Source organism: Camelus dromedarius, chromosome 1 (genome assembly GCF_036321535.1).
Source record: "Camelus dromedarius isolate mCamDro1 chromosome 1, mCamDro1.pat, whole genome shotgun sequence".
Taxonomy (NCBI): Eukaryota; Metazoa; Chordata; class Mammalia; order Artiodactyla; family Camelidae; genus Camelus; species Camelus dromedarius.
Genome location: NC_087436.1, coordinates 116,884,955 through 116,903,723, shown reverse-complemented (window position 1 = coordinate 116,903,723; position 18,769 = coordinate 116,884,955). Strand labels below are relative to the sequence as shown.

The 18,769-nt window shown below is 48.9% G+C and overlaps 1 protein-coding gene across 5 annotated transcripts; it reads right to left on the bottom strand.

Annotated features, from left to right (window-relative positions):
* Positions 1–48: 48 nt before the first annotated feature.
* On the bottom strand, positions 49–17,274 carry ZNF518B (zinc finger protein 518B). Of its 5 annotated transcripts, none has more exons than XM_064488076.1 (3): positions 17,194–17,270; positions 14,390–14,723; positions 49–6,632 (listed from the first exon to the last, which is right to left on the bottom strand). In XM_064488076.1, the coding sequence occupies exon 3, from the start codon at positions 6,430–6,432 to the stop codon at positions 3,184–3,186; it is 3,249 nt and encodes a 1,082-aa protein (XP_064344146.1). In that variant the 5' UTR covers positions 6,433–6,632; positions 14,390–14,723; positions 17,194–17,270; the 3' UTR covers positions 49–3,183. The 5 variants fall into 5 exon arrangements, with proteins under 5 accessions (XP_064344146.1, XP_064344143.1, XP_031293200.1 ...); XM_064488073.1 differs by lacking the exon at positions 17,194–17,270 and adding an exon at positions 16,542–16,771 and having other exon boundaries at positions 14,390–16,420; XM_031437340.2 differs by lacking the exon at positions 14,390–14,723 and having other exon boundaries at positions 17,194–17,274.
* Positions 17,275–18,769: the final 1,495 nt, after the last annotated feature.

Here is an 18,769-nt window from a genome sequence, read left to right as displayed (position 1 = left end):
ACAGGCTACGTGCCAATGCACTTAACATTCGAAATGAAAGGACAGAGAAAATTTTATAGTTGCTTTATTTAACAAAATTTACGCCAACTTCTCTATCTATATACAAACGTGTTTCAAAATCAGAGCAGCAGACACAAACTGTTAACACGGGACTTTATAATAATGCTTGAAACATGTTATGCAATGTTTTGCTTTCTGCTCATACTGACATTTACCAGATTCAACAAGCATTCCAAGGCTGAGCAGCATCGTGTCTTCATCTCCTGGGATGGCTTACACAGTATGTCCTAGAGAAAGAGGGGTGCGACTTTTGAGGGTTAATTACTACACTGTGTTCAGTTTAGCTCAACAAACAGCACTTGGCCCAGAAGAGGGGCTCACAAAGTGTTCCAGACTGGGGATAAAAATTTGAGTAAAACAGAACCTATCTGAGTATACTTAAAAAAAAGTTTTTTTCCACTCTGTGGTATCATAAATATAACAAGATCGTCTCATTATTGATCCCCCAAAATAAAAAAAAAACTTTAAAAAATAAATTAAAGATGATTTTAGTAGTAGGTACTATGAATAACATTTAGTGAGTGGAGGTCCTTCAAAATCAAGGTAAGAAAGTACACAAACACTCAGGACACTTCTGCCCCTCCTTCTCCTATTTTGTTAGAATGTGTTCGTTTCATGACATTTACCTACATGTTAAGCTATATTCTAAAGTTCTTTCTATAGGGAAGACAGGCATTTTTTGCTTTCTCATTTTTTGACTTCCAGGAGCCCTAACTCCTTAAAACGCACTGTAGTTCTGAAAATCTCAAAAAGCTTAACTACATATTCTACTCACAAAATTTATCTCTGTACAAGTACATACGCTGAGTTTTAGGTAATACTTGAAAATTTCGAGTAGATGCTGCAAAGTGTAAATATTTCACGTGGACATTTAACACTCTGACCTGATTCATGATCTTTCCTGAAAGGTCATGGTCCAGCCTTTCAGGAAAGGTGCTACTAAGCAGTGAGGTATAGAAGGAGAGAAAGAATAAATCACAGCCTTTTCTTCTCTCCGAGTCTTAAGAGCCTTCTTTCATGCTGGGCGGGGGGGCGCATCTTTGCATGGATGAAACTTGAGAACGCTCTGCTTTATGTAGTGAAGTGGTGCACACAATCCATTTCCCAAAAAGCACCAGCGAGAAATGTGCAGGGACCAAATACTGTACTGCAATGATCCACAGGGGTTTCCGCTCCCATTTGTTCGTATAAATCAGACCCATCACTCACTGTGCTTTCATTGTCTAAAAATGAGATCAGACCATTATAAAAATGTACTTCCAAAATAAATTACTTCTAGAATATAAAATGTTTTGTATTTTTCCAGCCCACATAATTTCATTATAAAATAGGAAATCGAAAAATTAGCTACTGCAGTTTTATATGGTAAAAAATATTTATATGTGTACATATATACACATATAAAAAACCCAAGTTTTAAATTTCAATACAAACTAATCAACTTAATGATTATGTAACGAAGTATACACAAGCCATGCTGATTATCTGTAATGAGAACCAACTACAAAGAATGACAATCCCATGTACCAGAGGGTAAGCTAAGACTTTCCCACATGGAAAAAGAATCAGGAAGTCTCCCACCAGCTACCCCACACAACAGAAGTCGCCCTCATGCCCTTTTCACATGTGTAACAGCGCTGGATCCACTCACTGCGCTTGGTTCTGAGGAAGGAGTCCCCGAAAGGGCCGCTCTGCCTCGTGGCTGGGCCGTCTGTGTTCTGCATGATGGCTGGCTCCCGGCTGAGTGGGAAAGTGCGGACTAGATCCAGCCCGGGCTACGCCTGCCAGGAGACGGTGCAGAGGGCAGGTTTCTGCCTACTGCACACCGAGGACTAGAGACAAGCACGGGTCCTGACCTCCGCTGTTGGGGGCAGCAGGAGGGTTACTCATCTCCGTGCTGCTTCTGAGACAAGGTGATCAACAGGGAAACCATGGCTGCGACTCAGACGAGTCAGAAGCAGACCGTTGCCATCAATGAAAGCCAGGGATATGGGCGGGTCCCATCCTGTTGATTCCTGCCTGATTTTACTATTTTCATGACGGAAAACCTTAAGTGGCCTCAAGGCAAAGGGAGAAGAGGCTCTGGCCTGGGGAGCAGTGTCTGTGGTCCACCAGCGACGGAGGAAGAGTGGGCAGCCCCCACCCACGGTCTGCGTTTTCCCAAATGAAAACCAAAAGTTCCATTAAAGCCACAGCTCTCCTCACCATCCTGTTTTGAACTGTTTCCCCAAATTCTGCCGATGCTGTAAGAAGCCTGTTCACCCACATTTTAGGTTGGTTACTTACTTGTCTTTTGTGGCAGTGCTGGGGAAAACAGGAGACAGTTTTATATATTTTCCCTCAGTGACTATTTCTACTTTTCCTTTTTTTTTTTTGGCAAAAAGGCACACTCCCTCCCCAACTGTCATAAATCAAGGTGTTTAAAAAGAAAGCAAAGGCCTGAAAATGTTTCTTTCTTCCCCTAACACCTGCTGTTGCAGTAAGTTCAGGCAAACCACTGGGAATCATTTTTTAAAAGTGTCAATGAAAGCACAAATCTGTTTGTAGAGAACACTCAGGAACACTGCAGAGTGGGTGAGGGACCAGAATGGCCACTTTTCTATAACCAAACTTAAGGTAACAAAGTAGAAGACAGAATTTCCATTATGTACCAAATATTCGGGAGATGAGTTAATGCAAAAAAAAAAAAAAGAAAAGAAAAAGTGGAGGTGCACACCCAGACATGGGTTTAGTTCTTCAGTAGCATTTGTTCCACAAGGCGCACGAATAGAACACCCTGAACTCGTCCCCCTGAATGGATCAGAAAAGATTTTCATCTACTCAGGAGAAGGGTGCTGACCGAAGGAAAGTCTCAGATCCCACTAAAAAATCTGCTGAGAGTTTCACTTCTCTTCAGAAAAATGCATGTTTGTGAACTTGTGCGTAACTCCTTCAGGGGCTGCGGTCGCCACGGTCCCGGGCCGACGCCCGGCTCTCAACATCCCAGGACCCGAAGGATGAACCAGCCGCCCCTCCTGGCATTCTGTCCTCCTCCTGTTGAGTCAGGGAGGGAAAGCAAACCAAACAGCCCAACCAGAATAAACTGAAGGTAAGAACACTTTGCTCCGAAGACCACCTTTTCGCTCATTCGCCCTTGGAGGAAAGGATGTCCCAGTCTCTCGTGGCTTCTATCAGGTGCCGCTGGCCGTGACTCATCCACTCTTCCTGGTCTTCGTAGAGCCGCCCACAGAACCAGCACTTAAATATACACTGCGATGAGTCATCAGGCAAGGAATCCACCACCTGGTAGTTGTTTTTATGCACTTTTTTAAGCTTCATTTTCAGCATCATTTGCCTTCTGACCTGACTGGCCTCCTCCGCGTTCTGGTAGGTGAGCCGGACGTGATGCCGCCTGATGCCCAGCTGGCACCGGGTCCGCTCCGACAGGACCACCTTCAGGACATTGCCCTTGTACTTGTTGATGACCTTCATCACGTTGGACACTTCCGGTGAGTCAACGTCAGGGTGGTTTAACACAATGACAGGCTGGTTGCGCCGTGGGCATTTGATCAGCTGGTCTGGTTTAGCTGCAATCAGTCGAAGCTGTCTGGCAACCTGAAAGATGGAAGGATCCTTGAGGCAGCGGCTGGCATCAGCCTGAAGTCTGCTTTTCCTCTTGGATGAGTTTACTTGTTTGGCTTTATTTTTACTTATAGGAAGACTCCTGGACAACAGTTTCCCTTGCTTACTCACTTCACCGCTTCCTTGCTGTCCATGCAGGGGTCCGGGTCTTTTAGACAGGGCGCTACAATGAGCAGTCTCTTTTCTTGATTTAGGCCGAAGAGACACATCAGGAGTTTGGGACAGGTCTACTGGCCCGCTTTCATTCGTCAAAGACTGCACGTCTGAGTCTGTCTGCTTCACCGGACAGAACGGAGCGGGTTTGATTACCTGTGTCTCATTGCAAGGGACGCTGACAGGTGCTTCACATGTGGCCTCTATAATGTGGGAATTCTCGGAGGAATTAAGAACCCTCAACACAGCCCCTTTGGAGATCAGTACTGGAGTAGCCACGTGTGGCTTCCTGGTTACTCTGCTGTCGGCTTTCCCACTGCCGCCTTCCACAAACTGTGGATACACCTGCTGACGAGTAAGCTGTCCATTAACCCTACCGTCATCCTGAGGTTTCTGGAGGGTGCCCGTGGAATAGCCAGCGCCAGTGAATGACATGTTAATTTCTTGAATACCTTCAGGGGTGGCTTTTGAAGTGGCCTTGGATGCCTTCCCCACAGAATGAAGATGTGCGCTGTTTGCGGCCAAAGATGAAGGCCTGCCACAGGACTCAATCAGCTGAGCTATCTTTCTGCGCAAGAGTTCAATTGACTTTATTTTAGACGTCGAACTATTCCACTTAATGCCCTCAGGGACGTTCTCAGACCCCGAGCTCAGAGAAAACACTGAGGAGATGACTGGGCCGTCGAAGGCGTCCTTAGTCCTTTCGGAACTCTGTAGTTCCCGCGGTTCGCCCCCGGGCTGCTGAGACCCGATTCCGTCTTCTCCCGTTATGTTTATGTGCAAACACTCACCGGTGCGCTGGGAGGAGGCCTGGGCCGCAGCTGGGACCGCCCTGTGCTCCTGTGTCTGGTGGGCTTTCAGCTTCCGGCTGGAGGGGACCATCTTCACAGGGATGCTGACCTCACGTCTAGGTTCCAGCTCAGTTCTACTTAAGGGCAGGGAGCCCTTTTCTCCAGAGAAGGAAATGGTTGCAGGCGAAGCAGCAACAGGAAATAACTGGTGTGAGTCACCGTGTAAATGTCTTCTACCTTCAGTAAAAGAAACGGCAGCTTTGTACGGAAAAGAGGTGGATGCGGTCCCAAGACCACTTAGAACACTGCTCTTTATGAGAGATGATGGAGAATGACCTTTTAAGGCAACGGAGGGAAGAGCAGTTCTATGTGGATACATGTAACATTTTCTCTGCAAATTCTCAACTATATCAGAGTTGAGAAAGGATTCCCCACCACTGTGCACACTAGAATTTGACATGAGAAAATCGTAAGACCTTACCCATTTCACGTTTTTAAGTTGTTTCTGAACTGATGACTGAAGGTTATCAATGCCTGCCAGTTTTCCAACATTCCCGTCAATCGTCAGTGACTTTGTCTGTTCAGAAGAAGCCACTTTTTCTTGCTCACTTGAACTTTTCTCTTTAGTCACACGTTTAGAACTGCCTCCATCAGCCCCTCCAGCTTCAAGGCAATTATTTTCTTCCAGAGGAAACAGTTTCAGAACAAGCTGCTGTGTTCCATTGACAACCTTCACGTCCATCAACTGGGCTAAACAGTTCGCAGGGACCACCAGCTCTGCTGGCGCCACGACGGTCAGCGGCATCCCCGGCTGGACGGGCTCCCTCGCGGGGCACAGCACTTCCACCTCCACGCTTCTGTTCTCAAACGGGCTGGCTCCGCTCGACTCCGACAGGCTCGCTTTATTCGGAACGCACACGACATCCTTCTGGTGTTCCTTTGATTCAGGGAACAACATAATGCTGTGCGTTCGGTCTTTATTCGTGTGGAGGGAGAACCTTGACAACTGATCCGACAACTTATTTGGAAACGCAGTCCTTGGACTGGAAGCTTTTAGAAGCTCCAGGTTTGGCTTTGAAGCGCTGGTTCTCTTTGGCTCCAGCTTGGCCCCGGTTCTGGGCGGCCGTTTCCCACCGGCCTTCTCGTGCACCCTCTTCCTGTGTTTGACAATGTAGTCATTTCTAATAGCGCCGTAGTCACAGTACTCACACTGGTAAGGGAATATGCCTGTATGTTTCACCAAGTGCCTCTGAAACTCCCCTTTCGTGTAGGAAATGTAGCTGCAGTGAGAGCAAATGAATTTAATCTCTTCATGCTGAAGTGTGTGCTTTTTGTACTGCAGTGGGTCCTTTGTGGAAAATCGACATTTATCACAATAGTATTTACCTGGCTTAAAGTTCCTTACCTTAAATTTGTTACCGACAGCACTTGACATGGGCTCGGGGTTATTTCCTATCTGAGCAGCACCGGGGCTACTGTTCACAAAAGGAAAATGCTGGGGAGCCGCACCGAGGCTGCACTTGAAGCAAACGTACTTGTCGTCCTTCTGGCTCTGCCCAGCGCCCTTCTTCAGATCATGAAGAGGGAGCTTGTGCACACTCTGACACTTGGCACACGTAGCGATGGTCATCACGGCAGCCTCGGCCTCCGAGCCCTGAAACAAAAGAGCCTGAGCTTCTTGTCTGTCTGGCCGAGTCGCTCGACTAGCATTAGGCTGTTTGGGTGACATGGTCAAGGAATTACGTCCGTCATTCACTTGTGTGGTATACAACTGCTGTCCGATATCCTTCATCTTCTTTATCTGCATTTCTAGAAAGAGTCCACCGAAATCCAGAAAGACTTCACATGATAAAATCCTTCGGCAAGCATCCTTCAGTGCACTGTGCAGTTGGCGGAGAAGCAGCGACTTCCTGGGAGTGTACTTAAGTATCTTTTTTCAGAAGCCACCACAGTAGGAAATGATCCCCAAATACGACTGTTTCCAATTCTCTTATATTCCAGGCAACACTAAAGGGGAAAAAAAAAAGAAATCATAAAGCATGATTAATACATGAACTTAAGGCTCAACTAACCTAGTCCCAAACTTACACTAAATTCCAATGGCCTTGGGAATTTTATGCTAAATCTGGACCTATTATCTTGAGACACATGCTGACGACAATACATAATACAACAGAACTGGCAAATAACAAGCCTAAACTGAAAACATTTTCACACTCAGCCTGCCTCCCAAAATTCATCCCTTTACATCAACCATAAGCACAGGTATGCCAGGAGCGAGGTAACCACAGCAGTCATTCTGAGCAGCCTCTGATGAGTGACAGTTATTCTTAAGTGTCACTTTGAGCACGCTAGAGATTGCAGGGTACAATTTCATAGTAGCCTCACTAAAACTTTGTACAGGAAGGAGGCTATCATTTTAGTTTCTAAAAACACAAGTTATCCAGTGGCAGAGCCAGTTACACTCAGGGGCCCACCTGTTTCTAAGTTACAGCTGATTATCTCCTCTCTCTCTTTCTCCCTCTCTCTCGCACGCGCCCCATTTGCCTTCACAAGTGGTAAGAGGCCAGCAATATACTGACAACAATATGGAGACAAATACTTACTCCAACATCTTCCTGAGCATGACACGTGCCAGCACTGCTCTGAACGCTATAGGGCAGTGACCAAAAGCAGATCAGTCCCTCTCCTCTTGAGGGTACAGAGTGGGGAGACAAGTTATATACCTATTTGTCAGAGGGTGGCAAGCAATTGGGGAAAATAAACCATAAAATAACGCAAAGGGAATTTCGTGATGAGGCTGCAGGACTGGAGGGTGTGGAGGTGTGGACAGTCAGGAAAGGCCCCATGACAAGCTGACGTTGAAGCAGGGACCTCGGGGCAGCCGGGGAGTGGGTGCTGTGGCTGCCAGGAAGGAGGGGGTTTCAAGCAGAGAGAAGGCAAAGAGGTGTGGGGAGTGGGCCTGGAGCATCTGAGCAACAGCAGAGGCCGAGGCCTGTGGGCAGTGAGCGGGGACAAGAGGGGAGAGGAGGAGGGGGACGTGGTCGGAGGGATGGGGAGACCGGTCAAGGACGGCTCTGTATCACAGCATCACAAGGATGGGGCTTTTCCTCTACGTGACGAAAAGAACCGGGCAGCGCCTGGAGCAGCTACGGGACATGATCTGACTTCTGTTCCAACCAGCGCCTCCAGCAGCCACAAGGACAGGAGTGTGTGAGTGTGAAACGACTGAGGAGGGGACCCAGGTGGGACAGGAAGGTGGCCTGTTTTCTACAGCAAGTACAACAGTATGTCTAATACAGTGGCTAATTTTTACACAGATGTAGTTAATTGTCTTTAAATACACATTCCTTTTTCAGAATACACAGAGCTAGGAGCTAAACAAAAACCTCTCTAGCTTGGGATCTGCTAAGAGCCTTTCTTTCATGACCTTAGGAAAAAAAAACCTTTTGAATCTTTTGAGCCTGTTTTTCCATCTGGCAGTCAGAGTTGAGGACACGTAGCCAGCTTCTTCCGCAGTGCAGCCACGATGACCGAGCACTGGAGCGCAAAGCAACACCTGTGAAAGTTTACAGTGCTTCCCTCAGTGCCGAGAGGCACAGCCTCACGGGCAGCTCCTCACTGGGGAGCGGGCAGCCCCCTTCTGGGACCTGCTAACAGGCCAAGAGCCACACAAAGTAAGTCTGAAAGGCCGACCTGGGGGAGCAGAAGGTCTTACTGTGGAAACGACAGCACATTCAGATCTAGCATGAAACCTGCCTTTAAAAGCATGTTTGGAAAGCACCATAAGAACATATCACATTTGATAACAAGCTTTATTTTCTTTTGCAACAGCATCTTTCCCTATTTCGCTTTTGCAAGACAGTTGCCTCCTTTCAAAAGTGACTCCCAGCACAGTCAGGCATCCAGGGGCTCAGGCAGAGCCACCCCGGCCTGAGTGTGCACGTACACAAGCGGGCAGGGGCCCGGGGGCTTGCGAGGTGCTATCCGGCCCCTCAGTGTTCAAACACACACCTGCGTGAGGGGGCTGTGGACAGGACAGGACCCACAGCTGCCGCCCTGCACACTGATGGGCACGGGCAGAGACAAGACGTCCACTTCCCACTGCACTCCTGGGACATACAGCAGAAAGGCTTTCAGACGCGTCACAGGCACTTTATTTTCCGGATCTGTAAACTGGCTTTGGTGAAGGGGGACAGACGTGACACCCTGAGCTCCTGCTACTCATCCAAGTGACCTCAAGCAAGCTGCCCATTTGTATCCACTCACTCATCTATGCTCACCTATATGACTGCAGACTTTTCATCATGTAAGAAAGCCACTACCGCTAACGTGTGCATGCTGGCACTTCCATCCAGTTAAAACAGAGGAAGTGATGGCTGCAACCCGAGCCTAGAAAACCTCTAGCCAGAGGAACACAGAGGCTGAAAGGGGATTTAAGGAGATCTGGTCCAGTGGTTCCTGAATCCGGAGGGGCCTCGGAATCACAGCTAAGAGACATTCCTAGGCTTCATCCCAAAGCTCGTGAATCTAAGTCTCAGCAGGGAGAGGGAAGGGGAAGAGACATCTGCGGTTTGTGAAAGCACTCCACATAATTCTGCTGAAAAGCCAGTATTAGAGATCACTGGCTGCAACTTCTAGCAACACTTCAATCCTTTAAAACAACTTCACCAGCTGATGCTCTAACATTGCCATGAACAAAACCCCTAAACCTCACTTTATTTTCACATAGCTCTCGTCCACAATTTACCGCTAAATAAAACTGAAACCAACCTCCTTGTTACTTTCTTATACCTTGACCTTGGAGCTACCAACCTTAAGCCCCGACAGACCAGCCATGAACCTGCTCCTCTCTTCTCTCATCCAGTCTCAGTTCTGTTCAGAAGATGTGCATTATCAGTCCACACGCACACCTCTCACCTACCAGCCTCATAATCCTATGAGAGAGAGAAAGAAAGCAGAGGAGGAAAAGAAAGAGGACAAGAGGGAGGAAGGGAAAAAAGAGGGGGAGGGAAGAAAATAACTTACTTGCCTGGTATAACCTGCTACCAACTCTTTCACCGTAACACCTTATATATTAATCGTAAGAAATTCTCAAATCATGTGACGAGATAACTGAAGAATCATCCAAACCAAGATTCCATTTGTGCACTTTAAGTTTTCTAGCACCTTTCCCAGCTTCCAAGATTCCTGAAAAATCACAGGAGGCAGTTTTGCCATTTTCTCTTCGAGTCCTCTTAAAACTTGGAGGTGCCATTCCTCCTAGAACTGAAGCCCTGAAATCTGACAGACTGGATGATAAGATCATATACCTTAGCAAGAAGTGGAAAGCATTCTGCTGGAGGAGAAGTCCAGAGAATGAACCAAGCCTGCTCTGGTGACTAAGGAATGCAGAGCACTCCTGCAGGTACTTCTGCAAAACCATCTCAGTGGGTATTCTGGATTAAGAATCCACAGAAGCAAGTGCCAGTATGAGGACCGAGGCTGTGATTCACAAATACAGCTTGATGGGGAGGAAAGACACCTAGGCCATGACCCAGGGAGGTCACCTGTTTGAAAGCACTGTCTTGGCTTCTAAACCATTTGCACAATAATGCAACATTTCTAACATTTCTACATTGGTACTTCCCCTCTGTCCAGGTGACAAAGATGGCAGGCTTCTTTAAACCAAGCAAAGTTCTCTGGCCACTGCAACTGGTGTAGCTAGTCACGGAGGGAAATGACCTCCGATGGCGCACCCTGAGACAGAGGTAAACGGACGCCGTGGCAGGGGAAAGCGCAGACGGCTCTGCCATTAGCATTTACACCTGGACACTCCTGAGGCTGTTCCGAGCACACCTGAGTCACGGGTGCCCAAGCCCCCGTTCCCTCCTTGCGACTTTCTCTACCTCGTTCATATTCAGGTACAACCACCTGTGAAGCCGGATCCTCTTGGCAGATTATTGCCCAGTAGGCTGATGACCAAGGATTATATAAAACACTGTAGATGAAGGCCCTGTGCGCACCAAACGCTGAGAGGGCACAAATCAATCACTATTAAAATCCCTATCAATGAAATGTCTGCCTACCTTCTAAACTCACAACACTGGTTACAAAACCGGTGCCTTTGACCTCCTTGGACTAGAAACATTTTTTTGGATAACTTAGGAAGGTTCTCAAAAACACAGAAAATACCTAGCATTATTAACTTTGGATATAATAAATAAAATAGCTACTTAATGTTGTTTTTAAATAGGAACAGTGAGCTTTTTAATGCAGAATTATCCACAGCATCAGACAAAGACAACTTCCACACACCAGAGAGGAGGGGCCAGGTGTGTGACAAACATACTTCCTCTAGACGGAGTCTCATCTTTTCCCGGGGGAAAAGCCTGAGGGCAGCGTCCGCTGCTGGTGGGGTTTCCTTCTGACCTTGAGCTCACTTGACCTGGTCTCTCAAAAATTTATCATGGGGACTAACGGAGAAACATGTTGAGTTTGACAGCAATCAGTTTACTGACATTGAGGCTATAAAAGCCACGAAGGCTGTGTGAGGGTCTTATTAAAAGGAAGCATCTGACTTCTAAATACTGGCAATGTCAAATGCTCAACAGAATTAGAACAGAAACAAGCTGCAAACAGTGTTTACAGCTAGACTCTGGAATCAGATTACAGGGTTTCAAAGCCCAGTCCCATCCCTTTCAGGTGTCTGGCAAGGAGCAAACCGCGTGAATCCTCATCTCCAAAACAGACGGTAGGGGCACCCACCTCACAGGGCTGTCATGGGGACTAAGTGTGACAAGGTGACTGAAGTGCGTAGGTAGGTTACACACATATCACAAACTGTTAAAAATACCGTTTTCTTTTTTTCATGAAGAAAATAGAAGAAATTATGCCTATTCCATAAGTAGTCAAAGGGGCTAACATATAGGCTTCTTTGCTGCCTGGCATCGCCTCTTTCTGGAATATACACTGAACCTCATTTCATAATTGTAATCATAGTTGCCTAGCTGTACAGTCTAAACACAATTCACCTCTGGAACAAAACCAGCCACCTTACCTTAGAGGCAGAGGGGCCAAGGTGCTTCTAATCCCCATGGAAAAGATGCTTCAACTCCAAGAGCGCTCGTGACAACTCAGGTTTACATACACTCTAGTTACTGACCTACCTTTTATTCTCCAAGCCCAGCTGAATTGTGAATTATCCCTGTAGCAAACGAATGTGTTCCCATGCCAGATGTTAATGTGAAAAGTCAAAAAAAAAAACAGAAAGGGGCTTGGCAATTAAGTCACATGAGTGCCACATGGCTCACCACATACATTTCTGTTCACAAGAGGCCCACCGAACTCAGTTAAGTTCTAGCTGCCCGACAGCGTCCTCTTTTGGATGGAGATGCAAACGTAGGAAGCTCTTCCAGAAACCTTTTCACGGCGGCTTCTATCACCTCCACTGCTGGGGCAGGAATGGCTGCTCTCCCTGAGGAGCACAGGGAACGGAGCGGGCAGCTTTGCAGCTCGAACTCTGACTCTGTCCCTTATTTGCTGCGTCCTTACACATAGGAGTTCTCCCCACTTACTGTCAGGCAAGGAAAGAGGCTTTAATACCATTAACTTAAAGGGTAATTAGGAGAAGCAAACTAGAATAATGTATGCAAAGCCCTCAGCCCAGTGGCACATGTGCTCCCAAACTGTATCAGCTCCTCTGGTCTATTTAGCCATAGCAAAGACTAGTCTAACATCTCCCAATAACGAAAAATTTAAAACACTCAACTCCCAGGTGACCAGTAGCTTGTAACCGAGTAATACCCGATCAGAGGGAAAAAAAAAAAAAATCCAACGTTAGGAATGTAAACTGCCAATACTTCCCCAGTAAGCTAGTATTTAAGAACAAACTGCTGCCTGACTCAGCCAAGAACTTTTTCAGACAATTGCGAAGAATAAGAATTGCCACTGAGTGGTAAATAGATCTAAACAATGAAAAACATCAATGAAGTATTATTTTCTTCTTGTGAATCTACCTTGCAGTCAGCCATGACTGAACTGAAAATTGACAGCCATCTTAATGGCTAAAAACACTTCCAAATGTTGCTGATGAACATTTGGACATCTTTGGGACTCTAGCTTTCCTTCTGAAACTAAGTGTATTATTTGGGGCACAGACTGGGGTAAGAAGGCTGGACAAGACAGCCCCTGTTCTGACTCCTCTGCTTTCCAGGTGACAAGTGCAGCGGAGCGGAAAGCGTAATCACCTTGGGGTATCAGGAACGAGGTTCAAAACCTGGGTTTCTGACTTAACACCTGTGTCATTCTGGGCTTGCTAGCTCCTCTCTGAGCCTGAGTTTCCTCACTTGTAAAATGGGAATAATGCCTGATTTACATGGCCGGTGTGGGGAGATGGTACATGCAAATAGCAGGTAACCTTATGCTTGGCAAACTGCGTGTTTTGTCAGGAAATAAGTCAATGTATTCCTGTTTAAGATTCCTTCAAATGTACAAGAGCCCAGTAATCTCAGCTTCACAAACGAGCTGAGTGAGAACAAGGCCTCAGGCTGAGTTCCATGGCTGGGGAAGGGGGTCATCCCGCCCCACCCTTCAGGCTACCAAGGAGAGATCCTGGGATGGCTGGGCACTGTGGAGCACACTGCTGAGCACATGAATTGAGGCTACACTGGAAAACAAAGGACTTTATACAGTTTTTTTAAAAACAGTTTAAGAGACAACATTTCTAAAGACTGTATGACTAGTGCTAGAGCCTTTAAAGTCTAAAAGTTACGGTTCTATACGAGGAAAAAGTGTTGAGGCAAATATGCTCGTTTGCATTAAAAAGGGTAAAAATAAAGCAGCGCTACAAGCATGACACTCTGTGTCATTAAACACTCCCAGTGACTCCAGGTCTCCAAAGATGATAAAGGAGGAGGCCAAATACATTTCTGTACTCCCCTCCTTTTTGCCTTAAAATCAGAATTTTGTAGAAGAAATGGAGTGAAAGTTTAATAGAAAGTATAATTATACAAAGGAGAATTATCTCCCACTAAACCAGTGATTCTTAACCTTGGCTGCATTAGGGTAATCAACCTATCACAATATAACCAGCATGTTAAGCTTACATAAAGAGGTCCCTAGGATGTTTGGTCACCCTGCCACACACCAGATTCACCAGGGGAGCTGTACAAATAATCATGTCTGGGCCTCACTGTGTGCTGGGGGAGGCTTTGGGTGTTTTAAAAGCTTCCCAGGTGGGTCTAGTGTTCAGCCAAGGTTGTGACCAACCACCAGACACTAGAGGTGCAGAGGAGCACACAGGGAATGACAGTAGTATCAACGCCCCCGTGCCACGGGCGCCTGGAGGTGGGGCAAGGCCCATGCCATGAACTGCAATGGTAAGACCAGGCAGGTAGACTCTGGGTCCTACCCTTGTTTATTAGCCATCTGACCTTGGAAACAACATCACTGATGCGCTCCAGAGTGTAAGTACAGGAACCACTTTTTAGTCTTAGAAACGTAAATGTGCCCGGCAGGGTGAGTACAATGAGCGTGACCCAGGACTGCTGACCCCGGCACCTGCCAAAGGCTGGTTTTCTCAGTCTTGCTTGTTTACAGAGTAGTAAAAGGAGCCGGAAAGAAATGGTTTCAGTGAAGTGGTGAACGCTGCACTAGTGACCTGATCAGGATGCTGTCAGTGGCTGGCTGAGTTGTCAATCCTGGAGCACCCTGGCCCAAGTCAGGTGGAAGGAGGTAGATTCATACATTACCTCCATCACTCCTCAAAGTACACCTTCACTTACCTGCTTCTTGTAAGATCTGGAGAAACTGTGGCTTTTCTACGGTTATGGAGTTGGTCAGCTGGCGTCTAGTCTAAGTTCTGTGTATTCTGCTACCCTGCTGTGACACTGTGCACTGAAGTCACAGCCGTCGGCTGCCACTCGGGCACTGTTCTGACTTCCTGCCTGGAGCCACCGAGCTGCTGATGTGAGTCAAACGCATGGTGAGTCCCACGGGCTCTTCCTTCTCTGTCGGGCCTCTTCCCAGGCACCGAGTCCCATCCGGTCTCAACATCAGGCCCTGGCACAGGGTTCCAAGCTCAGAACCCTGAGAGGCAGCGAGGCACGGCAGAGGGCCCTGCAACAGAAGCCAGACACTGGGGGTTGAGTCCTGGGCCTGTATAGCCTTGCTTTCTCCAGGTACTTTTCTTCTGGAAAATAAGGGGAATAAGCCCCCCAAAGCCTTTATTAAGTGAAGGAGTCTAAAATGAAAAAAAAAAAAAAAAAGGCTTCCCTGGACTCAGGTGAATGAATGAGTTAGACTGTCCTTTTCCTGGGGTGGGCTCAGGCATGTGGTTTCAAACTCCTCCCAGGTTATTCTGATGCCTCCCCACTCCCCACCCTATGATAAGCATGTCTGCATCAAATGGTCTCCAGCCACTTCTGCTCCAAGGATGGATCCTGGAAACTGCAGCTGGCTGAGTTTGTGTATGTGAACAAAGAAAATGCAGTCTACGCCAAGCAGCTTGAGAACAATCAAGGCAGAGGAAACCTCACTGGTGAGGACCTCGTTTATCGCGGTCAACAGCACAGGGCTTGGTCACAGAAGGCACTCTACACGTAGGGGCTGAATGGATGAGTCAATGAACGAAAGAAATGTCAGCCTTTGTGGTGACAATAGTAACAACGTTTTGTTTTCCCCCTTACTCCTAAACTGGCCCAGATCCTCTTACTTTAAAACAAACCAACCAAGAGAGATAGATGTTTGTTTGTTTTTTTTTTTCAATTGCTATTACTGGATTTTAAAAATCTACATTAGTTTGGCATGACACATCAGGGAGGAGGCCCAATAAATAAAATAACGTCCTCCTTTGTCTGTTTTCAGAATGCATCTGCAATGAACGTTTATCAGCACAATAGAACTGGATACATACAGAAGTGTTATTTTTCAAGGCCGTTAGATCCAAGATTTAAAAAAAAACCAACCAAAATAAGGCATCCTCGGTTAAAGATTACATCAATACAATTCAAAAAAGCCAAACATTTGTATTCTACCTGAACAGATGATATGATATTACAATGATGGTTTTTAAACAACGATTTGCTGGGCCAGTATTGCCTGCTGTGTACACACATCGTGGGCTGGAATGAACCTCACACACCAGATTCAGGTACAGACAAAGAATACATTCCTGTTCTGTTTCTCTGCTTTTCTACAGGCTCCTGGAGACCTTGGTTTTCTCTCTCTCCTGGTGACTTCAATTCTAAACTTAAGGGACACAGTTTAAGGGTTCTAACACATTATAGCTGAGCTGTGTAGACGTTTATTTTTAAGCAGGACAGAGGGCTCATCATTTCATTTTTTATTTTTTAACGCTGGCTTGGTAAATCGTTCATCATTCCAGTTTTTAAAATCAAGGATATTTTAACGGGATACACTCAAAGCACACAGAGGAACTTACGTGTTCATCCTCTCCTTGGCTTTCCCTTTCCGATTAAGGCATTTTCATTCTTTTGCACCCTGCGTTGTTTCCTAACCTTAAACTGCCCAACGACCCCAACGCAACCAGAGAAAAGGGCAGCTGGGACGGGGGAGCTCCCACAAAGAGTGACATCAGCATTCAGAATGAGTCAAACCTTCATCATCGGCCCTCCCCTTAGCCCCTCTCCAGCAAAAAGATGCACAGGTCCTCGACGGACAAGCCCATCCCTGGGCACCTGCCCCAAAACTCCCAAGGAAAGACAATGCCAGTCCGGTTTTCAAGTTTATTGTTGGCACACTCACACCGACGGGACACAGTTTCCAAGGCGAGTCTACATCTCACAGCGCGGCGGCTAGAAGGGGAGGCGCGGGGACAATGGGGTTACATCCTTGTCTCCCGGGGGACGTCCGGGCCCCTCCAGGGGTCGCAGAGCTCTCGTCTAACTACTGAAAACCCAACACGTCAACGCTTACCTCCGAGGCCCGCAGGAGGCTTTAAAAATGGCCTCCTGACGACACTTCCTGCTCGCAGCCGACCGGTAGGAACTCTCCCGGGAGCTGCATCATTTAAAACGCCGGGGGCGGGCGGAGGAGGCCGGGCCCGGCGGCTCCACTCCAGTCGCCCCGCAGCCCGACCGCCGCCGCCGAGGGTCGCGACCCAGAGCGTTCGGGGCGCGTGTGAGGGTCGCGGTGGCTGCACAAAGGCAGGCGGGCGGGCGGGCCGGGGGGCGCCGGACTCGCAGCCCCCGCCACCCCTGGCCCCGGGCTCTGCGCTTCCCGCCCCGCCCGCCCCGCCCGGCCCCGCGCCCCCTCCCCCCACCCCGCCCGGCGCCCCCCGCCCTCCCCTCCCCTCCCCTCTCCCGGGGCCCGCCGCCCCTTCCCCCGCACCCAGCCCGGGGCCCGCGGCCCCGTCCCGTCTGCCCCGAGGCCTCCCGCCACGACGCCGGCCGGCGGCTCGGGCACGCGGGGCCGCGGCCCGCACCACCCGGCGCCGGCTGCCGGCCCCGGCGCGGCCTCGTCGTCCGGCTCCTGCCCCGCGCGGCCCCGCGGCACCCCTCCGCACCCCGGCCCCGCCCGCCCCGGGCACGCGGACCCGGCGCCGTCGTCCTCCCGCTCAGCCACTCACCCGGCCGGCCGGTCCGGGTCCCGGGAAGGGGCGTCTACACCGCCCGCCTCAAGCCGCCGCCACCGCCGCCGCCGCCGCCGCCGCGCCCGCTGTAGGTCCCTACTCCGGGGGCGGAGCCCGGCCGGCTCCGCGCCTGCGCAGTGCTGCGCGGAGGCTCGGCTGCAGCGCGGCGGGCGTCCGAGGTCCCTAAGGCTGCGCCCGCCCCCGCCGGGTCTCCACGCTGCGCGGAGGCGAAAGCCCCGCCGAGCCCTGGTCTTGGACTTAGAGCTCGACCCGACGCGTCCACGTCTACTGCGTGCAGTGTCCGTGCTTAGCCCGGATGCCCGCAAGCTCCAGGAGCCTCCCCGAAGAAGAATTGACTCTGCTTCCATTGTTGGCCCAGCAGACCGGTCGTGGGCCCCAGCTGTGTGGCCGCGCTAGGTCCAAGCCGAGGGCGCCTTGGCCCTCCGCCCTCGGGGAGCTTTAAGTCCAGGAGCAGAAAAGGAGCTCAGTCTTCAGCGTCCAAATTCTTTCTTCTGAAAGCAGCAGTCAAGGAAATGGCCTTGAAGGCCAGGTTCGAATCCCGACTCTTGCATCCTAGCTGCGGGTCCTTGGGCAAGAAAGGCCCCTGATCTCTCGGTGTCTCAAAATTTTCATTTCTGAAAGTGAGGAAGATCAGACCTGGAGCTCAGAGCCTCATTTAACACGTAGGTTGTTTCGAGGGGCAGACCAGACAGTGATTTGGGGAAAGCCTGGAGATGGAGTAAGCGAATCTAATGCCAGTGTTTTTTCCTGTTTCTCGGACTGCAGTACTGTGTAGGGGGAACCTTCTAACCTTACACAAGGAAGATATACCTCGAATAGACCCCTCTCTAAGAAAGAAGGGAACTATATTGCTAGAGTCCCTATAATCAGTGACTCGGATGCGGCTCCCCACACAATACAATTTCTCCCTATTACGAGCAGATTGTGGCAGGGGAGCAGCGTCACCGGGAATCCAAGTTTCTCCAGGAATAACAGCTAAGAGTTTATTTCAAAGCGCCGGAAGGGGCAAGGCTGCTTTCCAACACCTTCCTGTTGGAGGTCAGAGGTCGGGGCGCGTGGACATCGGCCCGGATGCAGGAAGGAGATGCGGGGCTGGGACAATTATTCAACATGGAGAAGTGAACTTCGGGAAGACAATGCCAGCTTCGGGACCAGCAGCGGGCAAGCACGCCCACCACTAAGATAGCAAGAGTTGGGCAGAGAGAATGCCATCCCAGAGAGAGACCACCATCAGCAGTTCTTCCTCCCCCCTGTTCTATGCGAGGTACTTACTCCTGATAAGGGAGCCCCCTGCTCCTGTTGTTTCCTGGGGCTCAGAGAAGCTAGTGCACCTCTTCTCAGAAAAACACATTTATGTCCAGTTCGTATCAGAGAGAATGGGGCAGAGAGTTCAAAGCCTCAGGAGTCAGGTGGGTTTGGGAAGGGCATTGAGAATCCAAACTGGTCACTGCCTGGAAGTCTCGGTGGCAAAAGAAGCCAAATCAAGAAAACCTGTTAATTCTAAGGATTAGAGATTTGTTTCCTGAAATTTATCCCAAATCGTTGCCTCTCC